At 55.4% G+C, this 23,042-nt stretch overlaps 1 protein-coding gene across 8 annotated transcripts in view; it reads left to right on the top strand.

Moving 5' to 3' along the window:
• The window catches only part of NOL4L (nucleolar protein 4 like), a 144,287-nt gene that overhangs the window by 95,245 nt on the left and 26,000 nt on the right, over positions 1 to 23,042 (top strand). For 3 of the 8 annotated variants that reach the window (XM_024238446.2, XM_054541377.1, XM_063720397.1), the window contains one exon: positions 17,163 to 17,304. In XM_024238446.2, the coding sequence (XP_024094214.1) occupies positions 17,163 to 17,304 (142 nt within the window). 8 annotated transcript variants of the gene reach the window in all.

Here is a 23,042-nt window from a genome sequence, read left to right as displayed (position 1 = left end):
TGCAGCCTTGATCTCCCAGGCTCAAGCAATCCTCCCACCTCAGCCTCCCCAGTAGCCAGGACCACGGGTGCATGCCATCATGCACAGCTAAATTCTTTTTGCAGAGACAGGGTCTTGCTATGTTGCCCAGGCTTATCTTGAACTCCAGACTTCAAGTGATCCTCACACCTCAGCCTCCCAAAGTGCTGGGATTATGGGTGTGGGCCACCATGCCCAGCCTACTGTGTGTTCTTTAGGGAACATCTGTGTTCATTTTATTGTGTACACACCTGCAAGTGGAAATGCAGGGTTGTGGCTGGCCTTGGTGTTTTCTCTGAGCCTCTCCAAGGGCACCAGGAAAGAAGGGAGGGAAAAGAGGCATGTGCATGCCGCATGGGAGTTACAAAGTGTGGCCCGTGTCCAGGATGGCCCGCTTCATTCTGAGCCCTGTCGAAGACTTCAGAGCTGTGCTGGCAGTGGGCAGGAAGGGGCCTGAGTGAGGCAGTGATGCATCCCTACTGTGTGCAGGGTAACTCTTCTAAGAACCTGTCCCAGCCCTCAGAGCGAATGGCCCAGTTCGGAAAATGAAGTTTAATGCAGGAAATAGGAAGTACCACAAACGCGTCAGTTCAGAGCCAGCTGGGCGGCAGTCTGTGGAGGGATCTTGATTTGGCTGGGGTGGAAGGTGTCTTTGTTGACAGCCCAGGCACCTTTCCACCTCATGAACACCCATGCATCCTTCAGTGCCCAACTTAAATGTCACCTCCTCAGTGGAGCCCTCCCAGATCTGCTACGTTCTTCTCACACCCTGGGCACTTCCTTCCTAGAATGTTTCGGGACTATCAAGTAGAAACTGGAATATACCACCCAGGACCAGCATGCAGATCAGGATCCCATGAAGTCACTTGTTTAATCTCTCTCTCCCCTGCTGGCCTGGAGGCTCCCTGTGGTCAACCCTGAGTCCGTATTGTACATTGCCGTGTCACCTGCCCTTGTCATGGTGCCTGGTGTGTGGTAGTGGCTCTGTACATATTTGTGGAAGGAACACAGGCCTAAAAACATGTGTGGTCAAAGGCATGGAGGGGTCGCACATGGGTGACTAGGGGACAAAAGATGGCGAGTCCGTCTGCAGCAGAGTTCCCAGAGAGGAACAGAAGGAAATAAGGCCAGCAGGGCAGTGGGGCCTCCAATGCCGGACCAGAGAGAGCTATAACTCGATTCCGCCGGTGACTGGGAGCTATTGAAGGTTTTGGAATAGGAGAGTGACATGACCAGAATTAACTGATGACATTTTAAAGCAAGACTTTTTGAAAAGGAGAATAATGAAATCGTAATTTTTACCTTTTATCGTGGTTTTCAGGAGAATGTATTTCAACAAGTCAGGCTCAGTTAGTTGTATTCGTAATGGAAAATTTATCTAAATAGAGAAGAATGAGGAAATAGTATTGGACTGTTTCTCCTAGATTTCAGCAAAGGTGTCAAACTGACTGTGAGGTTGCAGGCAGCTATGCAAAAATCAGTTAATATAAAGAATAAATGGATAGTCAGCGCTACGGCCCAGCCCACAGGTCAGGTGTTTTGAATCCAGGCACGTGTAGAGCCCTGGATTCTCCATGTCCTCCTCTTCCAGCCAGATGCCTCCCTACTTTCCACTTGTCACAAGCCTCCCACCTTCTTTGGTTCACAGTAAATGTCATCTCTTCCAGGAATCTTCCCTTTCACCCCCCAGCCCCCCAGGAGAAACATCTCTCCTTTCTCCATAAATATGCTGCACCTAGAGTACCCCTTGGCTGTGACACTGCTTCAATTATTTTTGTTATGGTGTGAGCAGGGTTATGGGATAGAGATGGATGCTAGCCCTACCTAGTAGGAAAACATATATATGCATAATGTGTGTATATACATATATATGTATATATTTTATATGTATATGTATATATATGCATATTTTTATATGTATATATATATATATATTTTTTTTTTTTTTTTGAGATGGAGTCTCTCTCTGTCACCCAGGCTGGAGTGCAGTGGCATGATCCCAGCTTACTGCAGCCTCCCCTTCCCGGGTTCAAGTGATTCTTTTGTCTCAGCCTCCCCAGTAGCTAGGACTACAGACACGCACCACCATGCCCAGCTAATTTTTGTATTTTTAGTAGAGATGGTTTTACCATGTTGGCCAGGCTGGTCTCAAACTCATGACCTGAAGTGATCTGCCCACCTCGGCTTCGCAAAGTGCTGGGATTACAGGCGTGGGTCACCATGCCAGGCCAGAAAACTTATTTATTTATTTATTTATTTATTTATTTATTTGAGAGGGAGTCTCACTCTGTCGCCCAGGCTGGAGTGCAGTGGCATGATCTCGGCTCACTGCAAGCTCTGCCTCCTGGGTTCACACCATTCTCCTGCCTCAGCCTTCCAAAGTGCTGGGATTACAGGCGTGAGCCACTGCGCGCAGCCCAGAAAACATATTTGAAAGCCATAATACTGAGACAAGAATAGGTAGATCAACAGAATATAATAAAATTCCACACATAATAGAAAATTAGTATAAGATGACATTTCCAATTAGTGGATAAAGATGAGTTATTTAAAAGATGATATTTAGGCCAGGTGCAGTGGCACATGCCTGTAATTCCAGCACTTTGGGAGGCGAAGGCAGGAGGATTACTTGAGCCCAGGAGGTTGAGCCTGCAGTGAGCCAAGATCGTGCCACTGCACTTCAGTCTGGGTAACAGAGTGAGACCCTGTTTCAAAAATAAAAAATAAAAGATAAAAGATGGTATTGACACCACTTAGAAAGCCATTTAGAAAAAAATAAGCTAGATCCCCACTTCATTACTTATATTGAGATAAATAAAAGATGGAATAAAGATTAAATGTAATGAAGACATAAAGTTTTCAGAAGAAAACATAGGTGAATTACTTTTGTAATCTTAGAATGGAAAAAAGCTTTTGTTTTAACCTGAAGCTCTAAAGCCCTAAAGGAAAAAAAAAAATCAGATCATATAAAAATGTAAAATTTCCATATGGCTAAAAAAATCTTGTCATAAACTAAATAAAAAGACAACAAAAGGAAAACATATTTGCAAAATACATGACAAAAGATTAATTTTCCTTATTTCCAAAAAGTTCTCACCAAAAAAAAAAAAAGACCAACAATTCAAATAAAGAAATGGGCAAAGGATATGAACAGGTTAGTCAGAAAGAAAGAAAGAAAGAGAGAGAGAGAGAGAGAAAGAAAGAAGAAATACAAGTGCCCCATAAACACAGTGCACAGGAACATCTACTTACATTCCCAAGTGAAGAGGAGCAAAGGAAAATAAGAGACACCATTCTTCCTCCCTCAGATTGACAGAGATAAAAGAGATTGCTAATAGTAAACAGTGACAAGTGTGCAGTGAAATGAATGCTGCTAGATATTGCTGGTGGCAGAGTGAACTGGTGTAGCATTTAGAGAGAGGGATGTGACCCCGATTGTGCAATTATGAAATGTACAATCCTGATAATAAAAGCTACCATCTACCAAGTACTCCCTCTGGGGAAAAGATCAAGATGTCTTTTAGGATCTAGCCTTGGCAGTCACACAACCTCATTTCCACAATGCACCACTGGTTCCACAGCCCTGTGCATTGTGATGGTACCAGTGTATGAAACTGGGCAGTGAGGGTCATCATGGGCCATCTTGGAGACTGTCTACCACAGTTTGTAATCTCAAAGGGGAAAATTTGGTGCCAAATGCTATGTTAAACACACGTTAAACATAGTGGATCTTTGGAAGGCCAAGGTGGGTGGATCACTTGAGTCCAGGAGCTTGAGACCAGCCTGGACAACATGGTAAAACTCCATCTCTACTAAAAATACAAAAATTAGCCAGGCATGGTGGCACACGCCTGTAATCCCAGCTACTCGGGAGGCTGAGACACAAGAATGGCCTGAGTCAGGGAGGTGGAGGATGCAGTGAGCCCAGATCGTGCCACTGCACTCCAGCCTGGGTGACACAGCGAGATTTGGTAAAAAAAATAAATAAATAAATAAAACCAACAAACAAAAACTGTGGATCACGTGTAGATGAAGAAACTGATGCTTAGAGAGGTTTAGGTATGGTGCCCAAAGTCATCCATCTAGTGTCAGAGCCAGAATTTGAACTAGTTCCATCTGATGATATTCTTTCCATTGGACCTCCTCGCTGGCCTCCCTGTCACCACTTCTGCTCCTTTATAATCTCATCTCCCCTGATCTAAAAACATAACTCAGATTGCATCCTCTCCTCACTCCCAGTGTAAAGCCCACACACCTCACGGGGGATGTTCAGGATGTTGCATGCTTGGCCCTGTTTGCCCCCTGACGCTCATCCCTCCTGCCCTCCTCCTGGCCCACATTGCTGTAGCCACTCTGGTCACCTTTCCTTTCATCAGCAGCTTTGCACCAGCTGTTCCCTCTGCCTGGAAGACAGTGCCCTCAGGTCTTCACCCAGCTGTCAACTTCTGCCCTCTGGGGATTAGGACACCCAGTGGCTTCCTCCTGGGAGAGCTCTTCCCTGACCACTCAGCCCAGAGCCCACCCTGGCCTCCATCCTCACTCCACCCCCATCCTCTGCCTCTCCCCCACCCCTTGTCCGCACCTCACTCCTTCTCTACAGGATCTAAGAAGAGTCACACATTAAGTTTAGTTGTTATTTCTCTCTCTCTAATTTTTTTGAGATGGAGTTTCGCTCCTGTCGCCCAGGCTGGAGTGCAACGGCACAATCTCGGCTCACTGCAACCTCCGCTTCCCAGGTTCAAGCAATTCTCCTACCCTAGCCTCCCGAGTAGCTGGGATAACAGGTGTGTGCCACCATGCCCATCCAATTTTGTATTTTTAGTAGAGATCGGGTTTCACCATGTTGGCCAGGCTGATCTCAAACCCCTGACCTCAGGTGATCCACCCGCCTCGGCCTCCCAAAGTGCTGGGATTACAGGTGTGAGCCACTGGTTATTTCTCTTTCATCTCATCATTTAGAAAGTCAATTAGTGACAATGAATGTTTTGTAGAGTCCAGGACTGTTGTGTTGTGGTTTCTCTTTCTGGATTTCTTGTCTGGTTGTCTCTTGAGGAGCAGATTCAGGTGAAGCATGTTGGGGGAGCACATGGCTCAAATGATGCTGTGTCTTCCAGTGCCTCCCTTCAGGAGCCGAGGACATCATGTCTGGTGGCCCCACTTTGGAGGCTGCTGAATTTGATGACTTGATTGGGAAGTGTCTGCCAGATCACTCCATTGTGCAGGTACATTTTCTCCTGTCATTAATAAGTCATTTGTGGGGATAATTTTTTTTTAACGTTTTGACATGCTTGAAGAGTGTCTGCTCTGGTCACGCTAAGATCCTATTTGTCCTAATAATGGCAAACCAGAGTCCCATGGCCAGGTCCCCACTTGTGGGACATGCTTACTTCATATGGGAAGCTGCATGAAAGGGGTTTGCTGCTTAAAAAGCCCCATCAGAGCATACCCTAATCATCTGTTTACAAAAGCACCTAATGTCTTCAGAGGCTGGAGGGGACCTGTGGCAGCATTGTCCCCCCGAAGCAGATGGGATCAGCTTTCTCTGCCATGGTCTCCTACCAGGCTGGGGCCAGAAGAAGGGACACATCACTGGGAGAATTAGTGGTCAAGAAACTAGGTCACCCGATTCCTCGTTGGGACTCATGCTGTGGCCACTTTAAGGAGTGGGGGAGTGGCACAAGGACACTGAAAACAACCTACACAAGGTTACTCCAGGAGTGGCAGCTCCTGTAGGAATAAGGATCTGGGAGATTTCTGAGGGCTTCAGCACACACACATGAAAACTCGCCTCATTTGCAGTGCTGCTCAACAGCCAGGTTTCTGCAGGGCTCTCAACTGTTTTCTGTGGGTTGAGCAGGGCTGGGCTGTTTTATCTCAGGGATAGTAAATGAGTTCACATTTCATGCCTACAGAAAATCACTGCTCTGCCCTCCTGGGCGGTACTAGCTCTCTTTTATTAGTCAGAGAAGAGGTGGGTTATCTGGGTTCAATTCCACCTTTGAACTTCAGTTGGATTTGGCTTTATATTTCAAGCTCAGATGTCCACCACTGCTGTGAAATAGTAATTCAGGCCAGGAGAAGTCAAAGGTCTCTGAAATGTGGTGGGGAAAGAGGGAAATCCTGAGTCTGAATTATCTCATTTTCAGAGTGAGGATGGACAGTTCCCGCGTTGGAAACGCATTTCCTGGATGAACTTAAGAGCTGTGGCCACTAGTTCGTTCTAAAAATCATTATTGGGCACCAGCATGTGTGGATAAATAAAGCCTCCCACCTGCCCCACACCACCGAGGATGAGAAGATCTAGTAAACGGGGGAGAGTGAATTGGTTTGAAAACACATTTGATTTCAGGAATAAAAGGTGCTAATGAGTAAATGTGCCTAAACCCTCTTTTAAAAAGAAAGTGTGAGTTTTCTATTGACAGCAGAGTCTTGAGCATGTGCGGAAGGAAGGCTGCGTGGCGCTAATGTGATGTCTTGTCATCATTTTATTTTTCTGACCGGTAAACGTCGGGCTCTGAACCTGTGGGGTTGTACTTCGCACTCGCGGCTGTAGAGGGAGCCTTGTTTACCATGGATTGTTCACAATGCAAAGCTTTCAGAGGAAGAAAGAAAAAGGCTTTTTACAGAAAAAAAGTTGGAGGGTTAAAGGCAGTCTGTTTCAAAATTGCAAACAATCGCAGTGGCTGTCTCGTTTTCTCTTCTCTGCTGGTTCCACCGTGAATGAATGGTAGCGTAAAGAGTCAGTAGAAATTGCCCTTCCTCTTCGGATGCGACCAGAGGAATCAGGAGGTGGGATCCTTATCGGGGTTTTTTTTAGTTTTTTTTTTTTTTTTTTTTTTTTGGCAATTTCCCCACAGAATTCCACGAGGGCAGCTCCCCATTCTTGTTGAAGCACAAGCTTTTTTCGAGGCTGATCTGTGGTAGCGGAGGGTCTGGATTTGGAGGGCTGGGGTGGGAATGGATCCCTTGACCCATTTTCTCCATCGGGGTCTAATTCTGCGGTTTGGTGACGAGAGTGTTGCTTTTCCGGCCGAGTCCGAGGTTGCTCGGAGGTCCAGGGATCCCACTCCGCGACGCCCGTCCCGCCTCCTCCTGCGCCCCGGGCAAGGGTCTGTCCGCCGGGGAGACCGCATCTGGGATCCGCGTGGCCCCCCTCCCCGGCGGTGCCGTCTCCGCGGACAGTGCGTGCCCGGGTCTGGGCTGGAGCGGCGTCCCCGAGATTATCCTATTACTTTACAACTGTGGCTCGCGCGCCGTCAGGACCCGGCCCGGTGTGGGCTGGCGGAGCACAATGACCGGCGGCGGGGCGGGGGCGGGCACGCGGGCGCGAGCGGGCGGCGGGCGCTGGGGGTCGCGTAGATGTTTGGGTCGAACAGGTGAGCGCCTCCGGGACACTCGGGCGCCCGCGGGGGGCGGGGAGGAGGGCGGAGGGGATGTAAACTAAGTGGTGGGAAAGAGACAAAGGAAGAGTGAAGAGCGAGACGGTGCGGATGGGGAAGGGGGAGGGGCGCGGAGGGGCAGCCGGTGGGCAGCCAGCGCGCCGAGGAGCTCGAGCTTGAACTTGATCAAGCACTGGGGGCCCTGCCGTGGGGGTGGGGCGGGGGCACGGCCGAGAGCCGGCCACGTGCCTGGCTTTCCCAGCCCGGGGTCTCGCTCCGGCCGCCCGGGGGAGCCGAACCCCGAGGCCCGGCAGCCCCGCCCCACAAGCACCCGCGTCCCTGGGGACCCGAGAGACGCACGGGGGTCAAAGGCTGCCCGAAGGGGCCCCGGGCGCCGAGAGTTCCTGAGGGTGCCTGAGTCACTTTCTTTGGGCCAAGTCTCCCTCTCCTGGCCTGACCGCAGACAGCCCGCCGGGTGCCCGCTCCCCCCAGCCCCCACCGGACCCAGAGACAGCAGCCTCCGGGAGCGATGGATAGGCACAGATCCCAGCGCCTTCTTTCCGGGCTCAGCCCGGTGCAAGGATCTTCCTTGAAGCGCTTCCCCCTTAAGAGCGCGCTCCCCTCCGAAGCGCACGGCGGCGCGTCCAGCGCGCCCTTATCCCCCCCTACCTGGCCCAGCGCCCCCTCCTTCCTCCTCTTCTCCCCCCGCGCCTCTCTCCCTCCTTTCTCCTCTCCCCTCTCCCTGGGTGCCTCCTTTTCCTCTCTCCCCTTCCCCCCGTGCCCACTCCTCCCTCTCACCCGCCCCTCCGCCACCTCCTCCTGCTCCTCCTCCTACTCCCCCTCCTACTCCCCCTGCCTGCGCCCTCCCTGCGCTCCCCTCCCCCCCGCCCCCGCCCCCGCCCCGTGCCCGGTCCCGCCCCCCTCTCCCGCCTCCCCGTGCCCGGTGCCCCCTCCCCCTTCCTCCGGGCCGCGGCGCCGCCGCCGCTGCCGCCGCTGCTCGCCTGGGCCCTCCTCCTGGCCACCCCCGCCCCCGGGCCGGGCAGTGACGCGCCGCGGCGGTGCCAGCCCCTCTCCCCGGGCGGCCGCGGCAGCAGCAGCAGCAGCAGCAGCTGGAGCTGTGGGGCTGTCACCGCCGCCCGCCCCGCTCACTCGCGGATCCCGACCGCCCATCTCCGCCTCGCCTCCAGCCCAGGTACGGAGTCCGGCCCGGATCCCGGCGATCGGGCTGTTTCCGGGGCCCCGGCCGCCGCCCCCCTTCTACGGCTGCTGCCGCCGGCCGTTGAGCTGCGGTTAGGGGGGCGGGGGGCTGGGGGCGGTTCTGGGGAGGGTGGCGCAGGGGGAGCTTCCTTTGCCGGGGCTGAGGAAGGGGGCGCGGGGGAGCGGCTGCGCCCTGGGCGGAGTGGGCTGGGGCGGGGGGCGGGTGAGTGTGCCCGAGAGTGGGGGGGGGGGCGATGAATGCTGCACTGTGGGGGCCGCGGGGCGCCCAAGAGGTGTGTCTGGCCCCGAGCGCCCAGGGTCGCGGGGCGCACCCCACTCCCGGGGTGCGCGCCGCGGGTCCTGGGGGGCGGTGATTGTGCGCGCCGCTCCGCGGTATTGTGCGACGGCCGCTCGGTGTGCAGCGGGCTCGGCACCGCGTCCCGGGGAGGGAGGCGTTCTCTGGCGGCGGAGTGGGGGCCGGGCTTGGGTTGCCGCGGCCGCCACGAGAAGGGAAGTGGACTGTGTTTGGGGATGTGAGGACGGGAAGCGTTGAGTGTCAGGGAGGGGTTCCCCGGCGCGGCGCTGGGAGTTGAGACGCGGTTTGCAGAGTTGAGCCCACTTCGGCAGGCCCGGGTCCCTCCCGGGAGGGGACGGGGTGTCCCTCTCAGGTGCACCGTCTGACCGGAAGCTGCGGGCGTCGGCGGCCTCTGGCGAAGGGGCCTTCCTTAATGAGGGGACACGGCGGGGCGGGGGCAACCGGCCGCCTCGAGGGCGCGCGCAGGGGTTAAGTTGGATTTACACCTCCGCCCGCTCTCTCCTCCCTCCACCTCGTCTTCAAGGCTGGACACTTTGGGTGGGGAGGAGGGGGGAGTGCAATCCGCATTTTTATTCCAGCCGCTCGGGAGCAGAAGTGACCCTGCTCCCACCCGGAGCTGCGTTTGCCCGAGTCCGGCCGCCCCTACCGGGCTGCGCTTCCTGGGGGAAGTTCTCATTAAGCCTCGCTAATTAGCATTATTCCTGTAGAAAGGTTAAGGTTAGACCGTCCTTTTCCTTATGGGAGGCCCACCCCCTCCTCCCCATTCCCTACTCCCTCCCCTCTCCCCAAGAGCACAAAAGCACAAAAAGAAAGTGTGAAGAGGCTCAGATCAATGGAGAAGCCACAAACCCATTAATTCAAATGGAACCTTTTTTCCCCCCTCTAAAACATTGATTTTCCTTTCTGTCTGCTCTGAGGGGAGATGAATAACCTCCTGATTTCACCTGAAATGGTGTTTGGACTCTGTGATTTCCTCCTCTTTCTGAGAAGGATTGTGGCTTGAAATAGATTCTCCCTTGAGATAAAGCCCTACTTATCCCAGAATCAGCTGGCAACCCCAGCCTGCCCCCCCCCACCCCGCCCCACCAACTCACACACACCAAAGGGGGTGTGGGGAGAGGTGTTCGGGGGACCTCATGGCTCTTCTGGGGAGAGCCATCTGTGTGATGGGACCAGGCCCCTGTCTTGACCCCTGACACAGGCCGGATTCTGGAATGAGTTGGTCTGGGGAAAAGGCCCATTTATGGCCCAGTCCGTGTGGTAGTTTAGCCCCCCAGGTAGTAAATTACCCCTTCATTGGAAAGCCATTAGGGCCTAAATGTGTCCTTGAATAATATCAAGCTCCTGTCTAATCCAGGCTCAGTCTGGGCTTGCTTTATAGAGCAGGGTTTTAAGACAGCACCTCTTGAGCTGGGTGACACCACCCTATTCAGCACCTTCCTGCCACACAGTGGGAACAGAGCTCACTGCGGCCTTCCTCCCAGCTGAGAAGACGCCTTTGGGTAACTTTTCCTGCCGCCCCTACCCTGGGGCTCTGTGGAGCTGGACCGCCTGGGAATTGCTCAAGAACTTTTTCTGTGTTGTCTGGGTTCCTTTCTTGGAAGGACAGCCCTGCAGGGGATTAGCTCACAGCGGCTCCCTTCCAGCCTTCCTTTTGGCTGGAGGATCCCTGTCTGCTGAAGTTCCTCTCTCCAGCTTCACTTTTAAAGAAACCCCCATTAATGGCAGGGTCTGAGGGTACCATACCAGCGAGGCCCTCGTGGTGAGGAATGCTGATGGGGAGCAGCCAGGTGCCTTTGCTTAGGAACAAAAGCCTGTTTTCCACTCGATATACAGTGGGAAGGTGTGGGAAATGCTCACTTCCAGCATCCAGGCGTCCATGACAGCAGGGACAACAGAGGACCACATGTAGATGGGAATACGCTTCTGACAGACACAGTGTGTGTGTGAGTGTGAGGGAGAGAGAGCGAGAATGCCTCCAGTGTGGTAGGTGATTGGCTGTGTCTCAGCCCTTCCTGCCTCATATTTCCCAGAAGAGCTGGTGCTTGCATGGCTAGTAAGCAGAGGAGGCATGTTTGCAGGAAGGAGTGGAATTGTGCAGGGAGTGCTGGAAGGCTGGCCTCCTTCCCTGGTGGCTAGGTGGGCTTGGGGTGTAGCCATGAAGCAACAGCCTTGGGACCCCACACCCCCCAGGAGCTGTGGCTCAGACCACCCTCATGTTTCATGTGTGGGGCCCCTTCACAACAAGGATTTGAACCCCTGTTGCTTTAGATGCTGGGGGTTTTTCGTCTTCCATTAATAAGCCGTCTGATGAACTGAAGTGGTTAAGTTGGGGTCACATGCGGTTCAGTACCTTCTTGGCATGCTCAGAAGGCTGTGTGTGTAATGCTCGCTGACATGGAGACAAGGGGGAGAGTCGCCTTGTGTGGAAGAATGTCCAGGGCCTGGAAGGGGCCTACAGGTGCCCAGAAGGAGGGGCCCACCAGTGGGTTGAGAAGAGACTCCACTTTGGGATAGAGCTGGTGCTGGGGCAACCGCCTGAGGCTGGTGTTCTTCCCAGTGGGAGCTTTAGCCTCCTGTCGAACAAGCCTGGGGGCTGTATAGAGAGGGGTCTCTTTCCTGCTCCGCCCAGAAATATCCCCTGCACATCCCCGCCCCCGCCCTCTGAAACACACACCCAGGGCTCCTGGTCAGGGCTTATGGCTTACAATTGCACTAAATTCTCAGCAAATCCTCCTCCTTTTCTTTCTCAAGCAAGCTGTAGAGATAGAATTACAGCTCTCAGGAAGGGTCTGGAAAATACTGTGTGAGGCACGCCCCAGGATCCCAAGTCCTGGAGGATGCAAATGGCTCAACTTCAGAGGCACCAGGAACCCAGTTCCAGAGAAATTGACCCCAGTTGTAAAATAATCAGGTTACTGATAGCACCTGCCCGTAGTTACAAGCCATGGATACAGGCCCGTTTCCACCATTTCCCCTCTGGTCTCCCGTTTTCTCCTCCTCCTGGGCTGGGCAGTGGTTATGCTAGTTACCCTGCAGAAGAGGAAGGGCCTCAGAAGCTGGGTGGAGAGAGACTGAACCTGTCCATGAATTTTGGACTGAAGATAAGAGCAGGGAGGGTCTGGTCAGCTCCTCTCCTCTGCCCCAGAGGCAGGGCTCCCAGGTTGGGGTGTGTCCCAGAGGCTGCCTGGGTGCTACCCATCTGCTTGCCTAACTCTTAAGTTCCCTTTTCAGAAGAGCATTTGGCTTTGGCTCTGTTACCCTGTGACCCATGATGGTTTTGGTGCTGGAATAAATGATTGCTGGGTGGGCAAGGCCACGGGCTTCAGGGTGTCCAAAGGGCAGAGGCTAGAGAAACCAGGGGGTAGCTGACTGGCCAGTCACATGGGGACTGGGGAGAGGGAACCCAGAAGTAATGGATTGCTCATACTTTTTTTTTTTGTAAATAGAGACAGAGTCTCAGTGTGCTGCCCAGGTGGGTCTTGAACTCCTGGCCTTAAGCAAATCATTCACCTCAGCCTCCCAAAATGTTGGCATTACAGGTGTGAGCCATCGCACCCAGCCCCCACTTTTATTCTCTAATGTAAGTTTTGTTGAAGTTTGTTAACAGAAAGGGAGAAATCAGCCCTCAATTCATCTGAGATTCCTGAAGGGAAAAGTAAAGAGTGCCCTGTGACCTCTGGGTGAGCCGGTGAGCACCTTGGGTCTCTGAGCAGGCCTGAGGCCTTGGCCACTCTCAAACCTGCACCAGTGCCTCCAGCATGGCCCTCTGGACTTGGGTGTATTTTCCCCCTCTGCACAGTTGTCGTCGACGAGTTCTGATCTGTGTGTACCTGTAACTGCCTGTGTGATTAGCCTGCTTCTCCAGCCTTGGCTTAGGATGTGAGTGAGGGACTGGAGCTACAGTCTGCCCATCTGCGGCTGGGGGGCTTACACCCATGAACTGGGTGTGCTGCGCCAGACAGGTTGCAGAGGGGTCTTGGGAAGTCTTCTTCTCTAGCTCAGCCCTTGAAAGTCTGGGTGTTGAAGGGTTTGTGTAAGTCTGACCAAAACTTATTTTTATATGGTGTGTTTTTGAAAAGTTAGGCTTAATAGACTTGATTTCTCACTTAAAAAAAAAAATTGCTGTTGCAGCCAGGTGTGGCAGCTCACACCTGTACTCCCAGCACTTCGGGAGGCCAAGGCACTTGAGCCCAGAAGTTCGAGGCCAGCCTGGGCAATATAATGAGCCCTTGTCTCTACAAAAAATTAAAAGTTAGCCAGGCGTGGTGGTGTATGCCTGTAGTGCCAGCTCCTCGGGAGGCTGAGGCAGGAGCCTGGGGAGTCGAGACTGCAGTTAGCCACGATTGCACCACTGTACTCCAGCCTATGTGACAGTAAGATCCTGTCTTTAAAAAAAGCTATAGCAGTCAAGATATCAGAACCTTAGAACCACTTTTCACAAAACTGGGGCCCACGTGGCAGAACCCTGGAGGCTGTGGGAAAACTCCCTGGGGAGCTGGGGAGAGAGCAGTCATCGTTAGGTGACTAGGCAGTGTGTCCACAGTGTCTCTCCACTGCACCTACAGGTGGGTCAGAAGTTTTGCTGGTCCCTTTTCCTAGCTAACAAGGCCTGGTGTAAAGGAACCCTGCCTTAGTTATCTATGTCCCTAGTACAGTGCCAGCACATAGTAGATGCTCAATAAATGTACAGCAACTCACTGAAGAAAGTGAGCATACATGAGAGAGAGAGAGAGTGTGTGTGTGTGTGTGTGTGTGTGTGTAAATATAGCCTCATCACCCATGAGTTCCCTCTGGGCCTCATCTTGAGACACTTGGTTGTTAAGGAATCTGGTTCCTCCCATTGAAGGGAGGAGATGTGGTGAGGTGGCCCATGGTGCGGTGACAGTGTGATGCAGGCTCTGGGCACAGGCTGTGTGGGTCTACACACCAGCTGTGCTGCTGGCTCCGTGCCCCTGGGCAGTTGGGGTAGGCGGGGCAGGCCTCGCAGGGGCAGTTATCAGAGCTGGAGCTAGGCCTGACGTGGGTGCCTGTGTTATGGGGTCATGGGAAGAAATCTAATAAAATCCTTAGCCTGAAGTCCCGTGCCTGTGGGCACTGGGTGCTCCTCCTAATCAGGTGATTTTGATGCCAGGTTAGGTGTAGCCCACCTTTTCCCAGTGGGACCTATCAAGGGAGTGAGGGTTGGAGGGGGCATTTGGGTGAACAGTTCAGTGATGTGAGCCAGAGAAACCCTGGCTGTGTGTGGGGTGGCTGGCAGCGGCAGGAGGGAGGTATTGCAGGGCACCAGGCCGCCACCAGCCCACCAGCCTGCATCCCGGGCTTCATATGCCCTCCATTCAAGAACTGTGCGCAATGGGACCAGAGTCCTTAATTGTCAAATTAATGCAGCGTCCTCATTAAACACCAACACCATGCCAGGCAATTCAGTTGATTCAACAAGTCTCACTGCCTTGTGTGGGATTCAGAGGACATACGGTCTGGTCCCCACTGTTGGAAGGACCGAAGGTTTTCCGGGGAAAGACAGGGCAGAGATCCACAAGACAGCGACAGCTGGATACAGCTTGGAATTGGGATTGTGGTTCACAGCAGCAGTGTGGGTTTTAGGCGAGGGCCAACTCAGTTAGGAGGGTGTGTCCAGTCCTTGGCGATTGCACAGATCTGGCTCTGCCTCGTATTAGCTCGTGACCTTGGGCAAGCGCCTTAACCTTCTGGAGCCTCGGTTTCCTCATCTGTGGAGCGGGGCTGTCAACTGTACCTACCTGGTGGGCCTGTAGTGAGGGTGAAATGCCACAAGTCCAGGGGAGCGCTGGGCCCCTGAGAAGCTTTGCCTTCTGTTGTTATGGTTTTGAACTTGGCTGAGTGAGGCCAGAGTATGTGATTGAGTGGAGTTCAAGAGCCTTTCTCCAAGCCAGAGATGGCAGGTACGACCCTGCCAGGGTTACGTGCACTGTGGGAGGGGAACTTTTCGTGTGGCTCCTCTGCCCCTGTGTGCCCGCCCACGCCTGCCCACAGTGGCCTCCTTGCCTCTCCTCAAACCCAGCAGCTTGTGCCCCACTTGCTGCTGCCTGTGCCTGAAACATGCATGGAGCCACACAGACCTCATGGGCTCCCCTCCTCACTTCTCGCAGGCCTCTGCTCCAGCGTTTCTGACCCGTGGGGTTTTCCTGGGCTGCCCTGGCAAACAGGTCCCTCTGCCCTCTCGCCCTGCTTCCGTGTGCTTTGCGGCCCTCATCAATGTTTTTCTGCTCATTGTCCATCTCCCTCGCGGATTGAGGGGTGCCAGGCAGGCCAGGAGTGTGTCTGGTCCACAGCTGAGTTTCCCAGCACCTAGCGGGGAGCTTGGCCCATAGTAGGTGCTCAGTAAATACCTGCCGAATGGATGGATGGGGAGTTTGGAGTAGGTGGCGCTTTCAACTGTTACTAGAATACTCTGTCTTTTAAGTCATGAGCATTTGAACAATACCCAAGAGTCTTCCTCCTTCAGCTGTGACTTCAGGTCAAACCCAGAGCATGGCACCCCCTGGGCAGCCAGGAAGTAGCAAGGGGCCCAGGCAAGATGCCCTGTTCCTGGTTCTCGGAGCCCGCATGGCATGACCAGCTGGGAAGATGGGGAGCCGGCTGCACCTTGCAGCCTTGCTCAAGGCTCCAAGGAACCTTCCCCTACCTGCCAGCCTCTTTTCCCCCTCCCCTTCATCTCCCTCAATCCAGTTAGCACAGGGGAGAGTTTTGTTGTCCCTTTGTACCCTTTGTGCAGACAGCCTTTTGAACGTGTGTGTGTGTGTGTGTGTGTGTGTGTCCCTCCGGGTGTGTGAGCAAGTTTTCATGAAGGAGGCTGTGGGTGGAGGTGCTTGTGTTTATGGAGCAGGCAGGCTGTGGGAGGGAGGCAGAGTGAGTGCGTGTGCCTGTGTGTGGGGAGAGGACACTAGAGGACACGTGGGCTCTGTCCATCCCCCGAGGCCCTGGGTGTGCCGCGTGGGGACTGCAGGCGTCACAGCCCAGCTCCTGTCCTCTGGATTCAGCAGAGGGTCCACACTGCACAGAAGCTATAAATTCCAGGAAACTCCCTACCAGCCCAGCCGGTGGGGGAGGGAGTGGAGGCAAATCCACACTGGTTCCCTAGCACTTGGAGCAGATGTGTCTGCCTCAGGGACAGCAGCCTAAGAAAGTTCCAACCAAAGTGTGTTTGCTCACTATAAAAGAGGCATCTGTGAGGGGGGCCCCGGAGGGGAGGCTTGGGGAGTGCTCTGTCAGAGGTCCTCACTGGGGGCCCACAGAGGCCATTGTGTCTTGCTGGGGGGAGGCCAGAACTCCGGGTGTGGGAGCCGCTGGGTCATCTTTCTTGGTTTTACAGCCAGCTCCCAGGCACAGTTGCTTGCTGCTCCTGAAAGGCTGGGCCTGGAGGAGGTGGGGGCCCTTCCCGCTGGAGGGCTGGGTTGAAGGGGCCCCGCCCCGGGGGTTCCCGGATGACTGGCCAAGGGCTGGCCGAAGCCGGCAGGGAGGGGAGAGGAGGCAGGCGTGGTCCTCTCTAGCAGGCCATCCGGCTGTTTGGAACGCCCTGGCGGCCCCCCAGGCCCTTGAGCTGAACCCCCTTTGCGTCTGGTCCGAACCCTGGCCTGCCCCGCCCCCTTCCTTCTCTGCACTTCTGGGGCTGGCCCTTTCAGCCCTGGAAGCTGCCCAAGAGCGTATCTTTGAAGCACAGCAAAGGTTAGGAAGGAGGAAGACAGAAATGTCCTCTGGGCTGGGGGAGTGGGAGAAAGGAATTCCATGCATGCTTCCTGGGAGTCAGGGCTCCAGGCCTGCTGGGGGCACTCAGCTCAGCCTCAGTGCCCGGTGGCCGGCATGTCCTGCTGCCCGCTTCTTGCTGCCGGGTCCTGTGCAGAGTGAGCCCTGGTCCCTGGGCTGGGAGCAGGGAGCGGCAGCCCTTGTTTACAGCGCTTGTTTCAACCTTGGCTCACAAGGGTAAGAGCCAGGCCCTGCCATCCGCCCCTGCAGGATGCGAGACCTCATAATTGTCTTCAATTACAGACAGTGCCGGCCCTTAGCCTTGGCTTCCGACAGGAACCAGGCCGGGGCCACTTCCACCGGGCAAGGGGGAGCACCACCCAGCCCTCACTTCAAGGTTTGAGGGCTCCCTGCGGCCTTCAGGTCACTCCCAAACGCCCACTGGCCCTGGGGTCCACCCACAAGGCTGCCTCAGGCTGATGAGAGCCCGTCCCTGCTGAATGCCCACCTTCTTTGTCCCTGCTCAGGATGAGACTTCTGTGAGCAGCGAGGATTTTGATATGAGCGACTCCACATGGATGTCAGCTGACCCGCACCTGGCCTCCAGCCTGAGCCCCAGCCAGGACGAGAGGATGCGGAGCCCGCAGAACCTCCACAGTCAAGAGGACGGTGAGTGCCCCTTGGTGGCAGTTGAGGAGGGGCTGTGCCCGGCCCCCTGCTCCCAGTTGTCCTCAGGTGAGAGGTGTGGACACACTCCAGGGTGGTGGAATCTGGGCCAAGGCCTTTGGGTGGCTCAGGCCCAAGCTTGCACTGCCCCCAGTGTTCTCAGCATCTCCATGGGCCCCAGTGCCCCAGCCCCTGGCTTCTTCCTCCCAAAGATGAGGGAGAGAGCCCATGGGACTGGCAGCCTGCGGGGCGGGAGGTCTGCCTGGTTGCCGGGATGCCATGGGCTTCTGCAATGTGGGTTTCAGAGTTACCAGGGGCAGGCCTGGGAAGGTTCACAGTGTACCTAACCCAGAGCAGTTCCGCTGCCCAGCAAGGGAAACGAGCTGTGTTTCTGCAGCCACATGTGAGGCTATAGCCCGGGTTACCTGGTGAGTGACCAGGTGGTGCAGCTGTCCACAGGCATCCTAGCCCCTTGGGATGCGACGCGGCTGGCTGGGGAGCTGTCCGGATGCTTCCCTAGCCCTGGCCGCCTCTGCGCAGGGCCTGCCAGGCAGCCTACTCTGGCCTCCCTTGGAATAGAGGCTTCCTTCTCAGGGGTTGGAGAGTTAGGGTCAGGAATCAGACCCCAGAGATCCACCCCGGCCTCCACGTGGACTCCCCCAGGTGGTTGGGCTCTGGGACCCTGGCATCTACCTTGGTGTGCCAGGGTTGTGAGGGGGCCCTGTGAGCACAGCACCCCAGCATCGCCTTTGTTTCTAGGGAGGAGATGGTTGGGGGCAGGGAATGAGTGAACTGGGCCCCAGAGAACTGGGGTGTAGGAGCCGGAGCTAGCAATTAGGAGGGGTTGAAGGTCGAGGCCTGGAATGTGGGAGGGAGGTGCGGGTTAAAAAGGGGTGTAATGTTAACTCTGTGAAACGGGTCAGCCTTAAAGAGTAAATAAGGGGTAGGAGCCTTGCTGTTTGGGTCAAAGTTCATCTCCACGGCAGAACCTGCGCGCCTGCCTCCCGAAGGCCTGAATCCGGCTTTGTTTGGGAGGAGACCCAGCCTGGAGGCAGCTGGAGGTGTCTGGGCCAGGGGCTGGGGAGCACAGGGAGTGGCTGCAGGAGGAGTGGGGTGCGTGGCGGCCGGCAAAGAAAAGGCTTTTGTGCCTGATGCCTCGTGAGGTCAGCGCGACCCCCTCGTGCTGCCAGCCTCCCAGGCCAGTGCCGCCTTCCAGCGTTCCCACGGGGGTGGGGACTGGTGGGGGCAGCCACGTGCTCTGGGGGGCTCTGGGGCTGGGACAAGCGCAGCAGCTGACCTCCCGCCTCAACTCAGCCGATTGAGGCCACGCCCAAGGAACACTGAGGGCGGTGCCTGCAGAGCCCAGCTGGGGCCGCAGGCTGTGGTCCCCCACAAGAAGGGTCTGGGACAATTTTTCAGAAACCCAGAGGAGTGTGGCTGAAGGGGCCATGGTCCCCCTACTCATTCCCAAGCAGATCTCATGCTGTTATTCCTCATGACCACCCTGTGAGAGTGTGATCTCTCTTGGAGACCTGTCCTGGGGAGGTCTGGTGATTTGGGGGCCGTCAGGATCAGGTAGCTGACAGTGGCATTTCTGTGGGGTCCATGGGGCTCCCTCAGCACCTGCTGCCCGGAGGCTGGCTGGCCTGGCCATGAGGATGAGGCTGAGAGACACAGGGAGGCTGGGGGGTCCGTAGGTCCCCAAGAGCCCAGTGCGGGGTCAGCCTGGGGTAGTCACACGCCGCCTTCCCCTCCTGATGGACACCAGAGCTGGGACAGGGAAGATGCTGCTGACCGCAGGGCCGTGGGCCTCACTGTCCACTCCGAGGCACTCATGGAGTTGTGGGCCACCCCGCTGGCCGGCTGAGACCCCGGGCAGAGCACAGGCCTTGGGAAGGCCCAGGCAGCTGGCCTGGCCTCTGCTGCCCCTTCTGGGCCTGTGGGCCTGTTGGTGTCTGTCCAGAGCAGTGGGTTTGCATCCTAGAGTCCTGGGCCATCTTCCGGCCCCCCTGGAGACATACAACCAGCCCCTCTTGAAGGTGCTCATGGTGCAGAAATGTGAGGTCCAGCTCCCATGAGTGAGTCAAGGGGCTCCCATCAGAGCACTCTCAGGCCCCTGTTATTGATCAGGACTAGGTAGGGACAGCCCAAGCAGAGGCACCCGCTTTAGCCCTCTGTGTGTTCCACTCCCTGCCCGAGGGTCTCCATCGCAGAAGCCCCCCAACCCCACTGATGCCCAGGTGGGCTTGGTGTGTGGGCTCTGGCCCTCAGTCCTCCATGGAAGTCTGAGGCCTGCTGTAAAGTCAGTCTTGGTCTCTGCCCTGCCCCTGGGACTTGGTTGCGAACCTGGCCCATTGTCGGTACCTGCTGAATGTCTGTTATCCCCGAATGAACAAAACGTTTACTGAGACCTACCCAAGCACACCATTGCAGAGCAGATGGAGGTCTGCCTCTGATGGGGGATAAGTTGGGTTGTTTGTTTCTAGGGACATCCCTCCCATCTGAGCACCTGGGCCTTTTCTCTTCGCCGGGAGTGTGGGGACTCCAAGGCTGTGCCGATGACACACCTGTGTTGGTCCGTTTGGTGCTGCTATAAAGGAATACCTGAGGCTGGGTAATTTATAAAGAAAAGAGGTTTATTTGCTTCACAGTTCCACAGGCTGTACAGGCATGGCACTAGCATCTGCTTGGCTTCTGGTGAGGCCTCAGGAAGCTTACAGACATGGCAGAAGGTGAAGGGGGAGCAGGCATGTCTCATGGCGAGAGAGGGAGCAAGAGAGAGGGAAGAGGTACCAGGCTCTTTTAAATAACCAGCTCTCGCAGGAACTCATAGTGAGAACTCACTCCATACAGCACCCAGCCACTCATAAGGAATCTGCCCCTCATGACCCAGACACCTCCCGCCAGGCACCTCCAACCCTGGAGGACACATTTCACCATGAGATTTGGAGGGGACCCAGATCCCAACCATATCAGCACCCCATCCCTGCTGACGAGTGATCCAGCCGGGAGTGATATCAGGGAGCCAGGCAGTTAGCACAGATCTACAGCTGTGGATTTGTTGGGGCCCTTCTTTAAAGATTTTAACAAAGGCAGATGAAGGCTGAGTGGCAGAGCAAATCCCATGGCGGAGACCACTGGGCCCAAGAGTGAGTTGTGCGGGTGCCAGCTCTCACTCCCCGGGAGCTTGCCTCTGAGCTTCTACCGGGGTGAGCATCTGCTTGTCCTGAAACTGAGCCCAAGAGTGAGTTGTGTGGGTGCCACAGCTCTCACTCCCTGGGAGCTTGCCTCTGAGGTTCTACCGGGGTGAGTGTCTGCTTGTCTTGAAACACAGTTAGGCTTCTTCCCCCAACCCTGCCACTGGCTGCCAGTCTTGGTCTCCCAGACCTCTTTACACCAGTTCCCCACACTCTGAAGTCCTGGGATGCTCTGGGGTTCCTGCGATCACAGCTGCTGGTGCTTGTCAGGGAGCACCACTCACAGTGCCCTCATCTCATGGGGAGGAAACTTAGGATCAGGGAGAGACTTGGGGCGACTCAGCCAGAGTTGGGGAGGTGCCAGCGCTTCTCCTCTCTCCCCTTTGGCAGGGGCAGGGGCCATGTGTGAGGGTCCCCAGAAGATGGGCAGGCGAGCTAGGGAACCAAAGAAGGCTCTCTCCACACACTTGGGGCGTTCCCTCCTTGGGGCCCAGGGCCATGCGGGCCAGCTCCTGCCACAGTTTCCTGCCCAGGCACGGGCCAGGTCCCCTGAAGACCCTTGGCTAAGCCCCGGCTGAGGCTTGAGCTTTCTTTTGGGTCTGAGCAGGGCTCTGTGCACATCATAGGGTGTGGAGGGAGGATGCCTGAGAGACTTTGTCCAGAGGCACTATGGTCTGGTGTTACCTTAGGGCTGAACAGCACATCCGTCTGTACTTACACCGCCACCGGTGGGATGATCTGTTTGATGCAGTCTCCTCCCCAAGTACCATAAGCACCCTGAGAGCCAGGACTCCAGCACCCAGCACAGGGCCTGGCACCGCGCAGGTGCTGGGGTGCTGTTTGTTGAATGAATGAGTGGATGAAAATGAACGAAGGCATGCACAGAGGCAGGTGAGCCAGTGCGCCTCCTGCAGGCTGGGGCTGGCCCGGGTTCCTGACCCGGCAGGCGGGGCCGCTCCTTCCGTTTCCCCTGGATGTGCTTCAGCAGGCCTCTCACTCTGCCCCTTCCTGAGCGGAAAATGTGAGGCCCGCCTGGCCTCCAGAAGGGATGCGTGGGGGCAGGGAGCGGACATTACTCACCTCCTGGGCAGACAGGAAGCCAGCACCAGGGGAGAGCAGGGGTCTGCTCGCTGGGCCTGCTTCCGCCTTCCGCAGGGTGGGCAGTCGGGGGGTTGCTGAGCAAGAGTCGTGTGGAGCCCTGGCTGGGGCAGGTCAGGGCCTGGTGTGTGCGCCTCTCAGATGAGGCCGCTCCTCCAGCCTGGGCCTCGGGACACACTGGGGCTCCGGCACCGTGCAGGCCTGAGTCTGGACAAAGGCACTGAGGGCCCTTTGGCTCTTCCAGGTTCTTGGCCACTTTAGTCACACCAGCGTTGGCCTTGTGACACACAGGGGTGATGAGCCCTGTCCCCACCTCCCTGGAGGAGTCTGCGGTTTGGTTGAAGCCAAACAGGCACCAGCGTGGGACCCCTGCAGGCTGTCAGCTTGCTGAGGGCAGGAGCCACATCTTTGTAGAAATGTCTCTTATTTCTCTCCTTATTTCAGAAGTATTACAATTATTGTAGAAAAATAAAGGAGAAGGCCAGGTGTGGTGGCTCACACCTGTAAGCCCAGCATTTTGGGAGGCCGAGGTGGGCGGATCACCTGAGGTCAGGAGTTTGAGACCAGCCTGACCAGCATGGAAAAACCCTGTCTCTACTGAAAATACAAAATTAGCTGGGTGTGGTGGCGGGTGCCTGTAATCCCAGCTACTCCGGAGGCTGAGGCAGGAGAATCGCTTGAACCCGGGAGGCAGAGGTTGCAGTGAGTCGAGACCGCGCCACCGCACTCCAGCCTGAGTAACAAGAGCAAAACTCCATCTAAAAAAAAAAAAAAGAAAAAGAAAAAAATAGAAAAATAAAGGAGGAAAAAAGAAAATGAAAAATAATGATGTCTGGGGCCCTATTTTTCTCAGACTTTTCTATGTATCTAAGTAACCAGAGCCTCGTTTTCTTTTCAATGAGGCAGTATTGGCGCCACCTTTTTTCTCACCTAGTCATTGGCCTCCCCGACACTGATGTGGGCCAGCCACAGTTCAAAGGTTGTCTAGTCAGCCCGGTGACTGGGGTCCCATTCCTGAGCCCACTGTGTGCCCAGCCTGACCCTGCTGTGTGCCCAGCCTGACCCTGTGAGCACAGGGCTATACATGTCGCTGTTCCACAGGGCAGGAAACGTCGTCTCCGAGGGGAAGTAACTTGCCCAGACCACAGGGACTGGGTCTCTCCAGAGCCAGCGTTTTGGCCACTCCTGTGGAAGGACACTCGAGTCCCTGTTTTTTTTTTTTTTTTTTTTGAGACGGAGTCCCGCTCTGTTGCCCAGGCTGGAGTGCAAATGGCGCAATCTCGGCTCACTGCAACCTCCACCTTCCAGGTTCAAGCGATTCTCCTGCCTCAGCCCCCCGAGTAGCTGGGATTACAGGATTGCACCACCACGCCTGGCTAATTTTTGTATTTTTAGTAGAGACAGTGTTTCACCATGTTGGTCAGGCTGGTCTCAAACTCCTGACCT

Source organism: Pongo abelii, chromosome 21 (assembly GCF_028885655.2).
Source record: "Pongo abelii isolate AG06213 chromosome 21, NHGRI_mPonAbe1-v2.0_pri, whole genome shotgun sequence".
Taxonomy (NCBI): Eukaryota; Metazoa; Chordata; class Mammalia; order Primates; family Hominidae; genus Pongo; species Pongo abelii.
The sequence above is the reverse complement of the archived record's forward strand: the minus strand, read 5'-3'. Positions and strand labels throughout refer to the sequence as shown.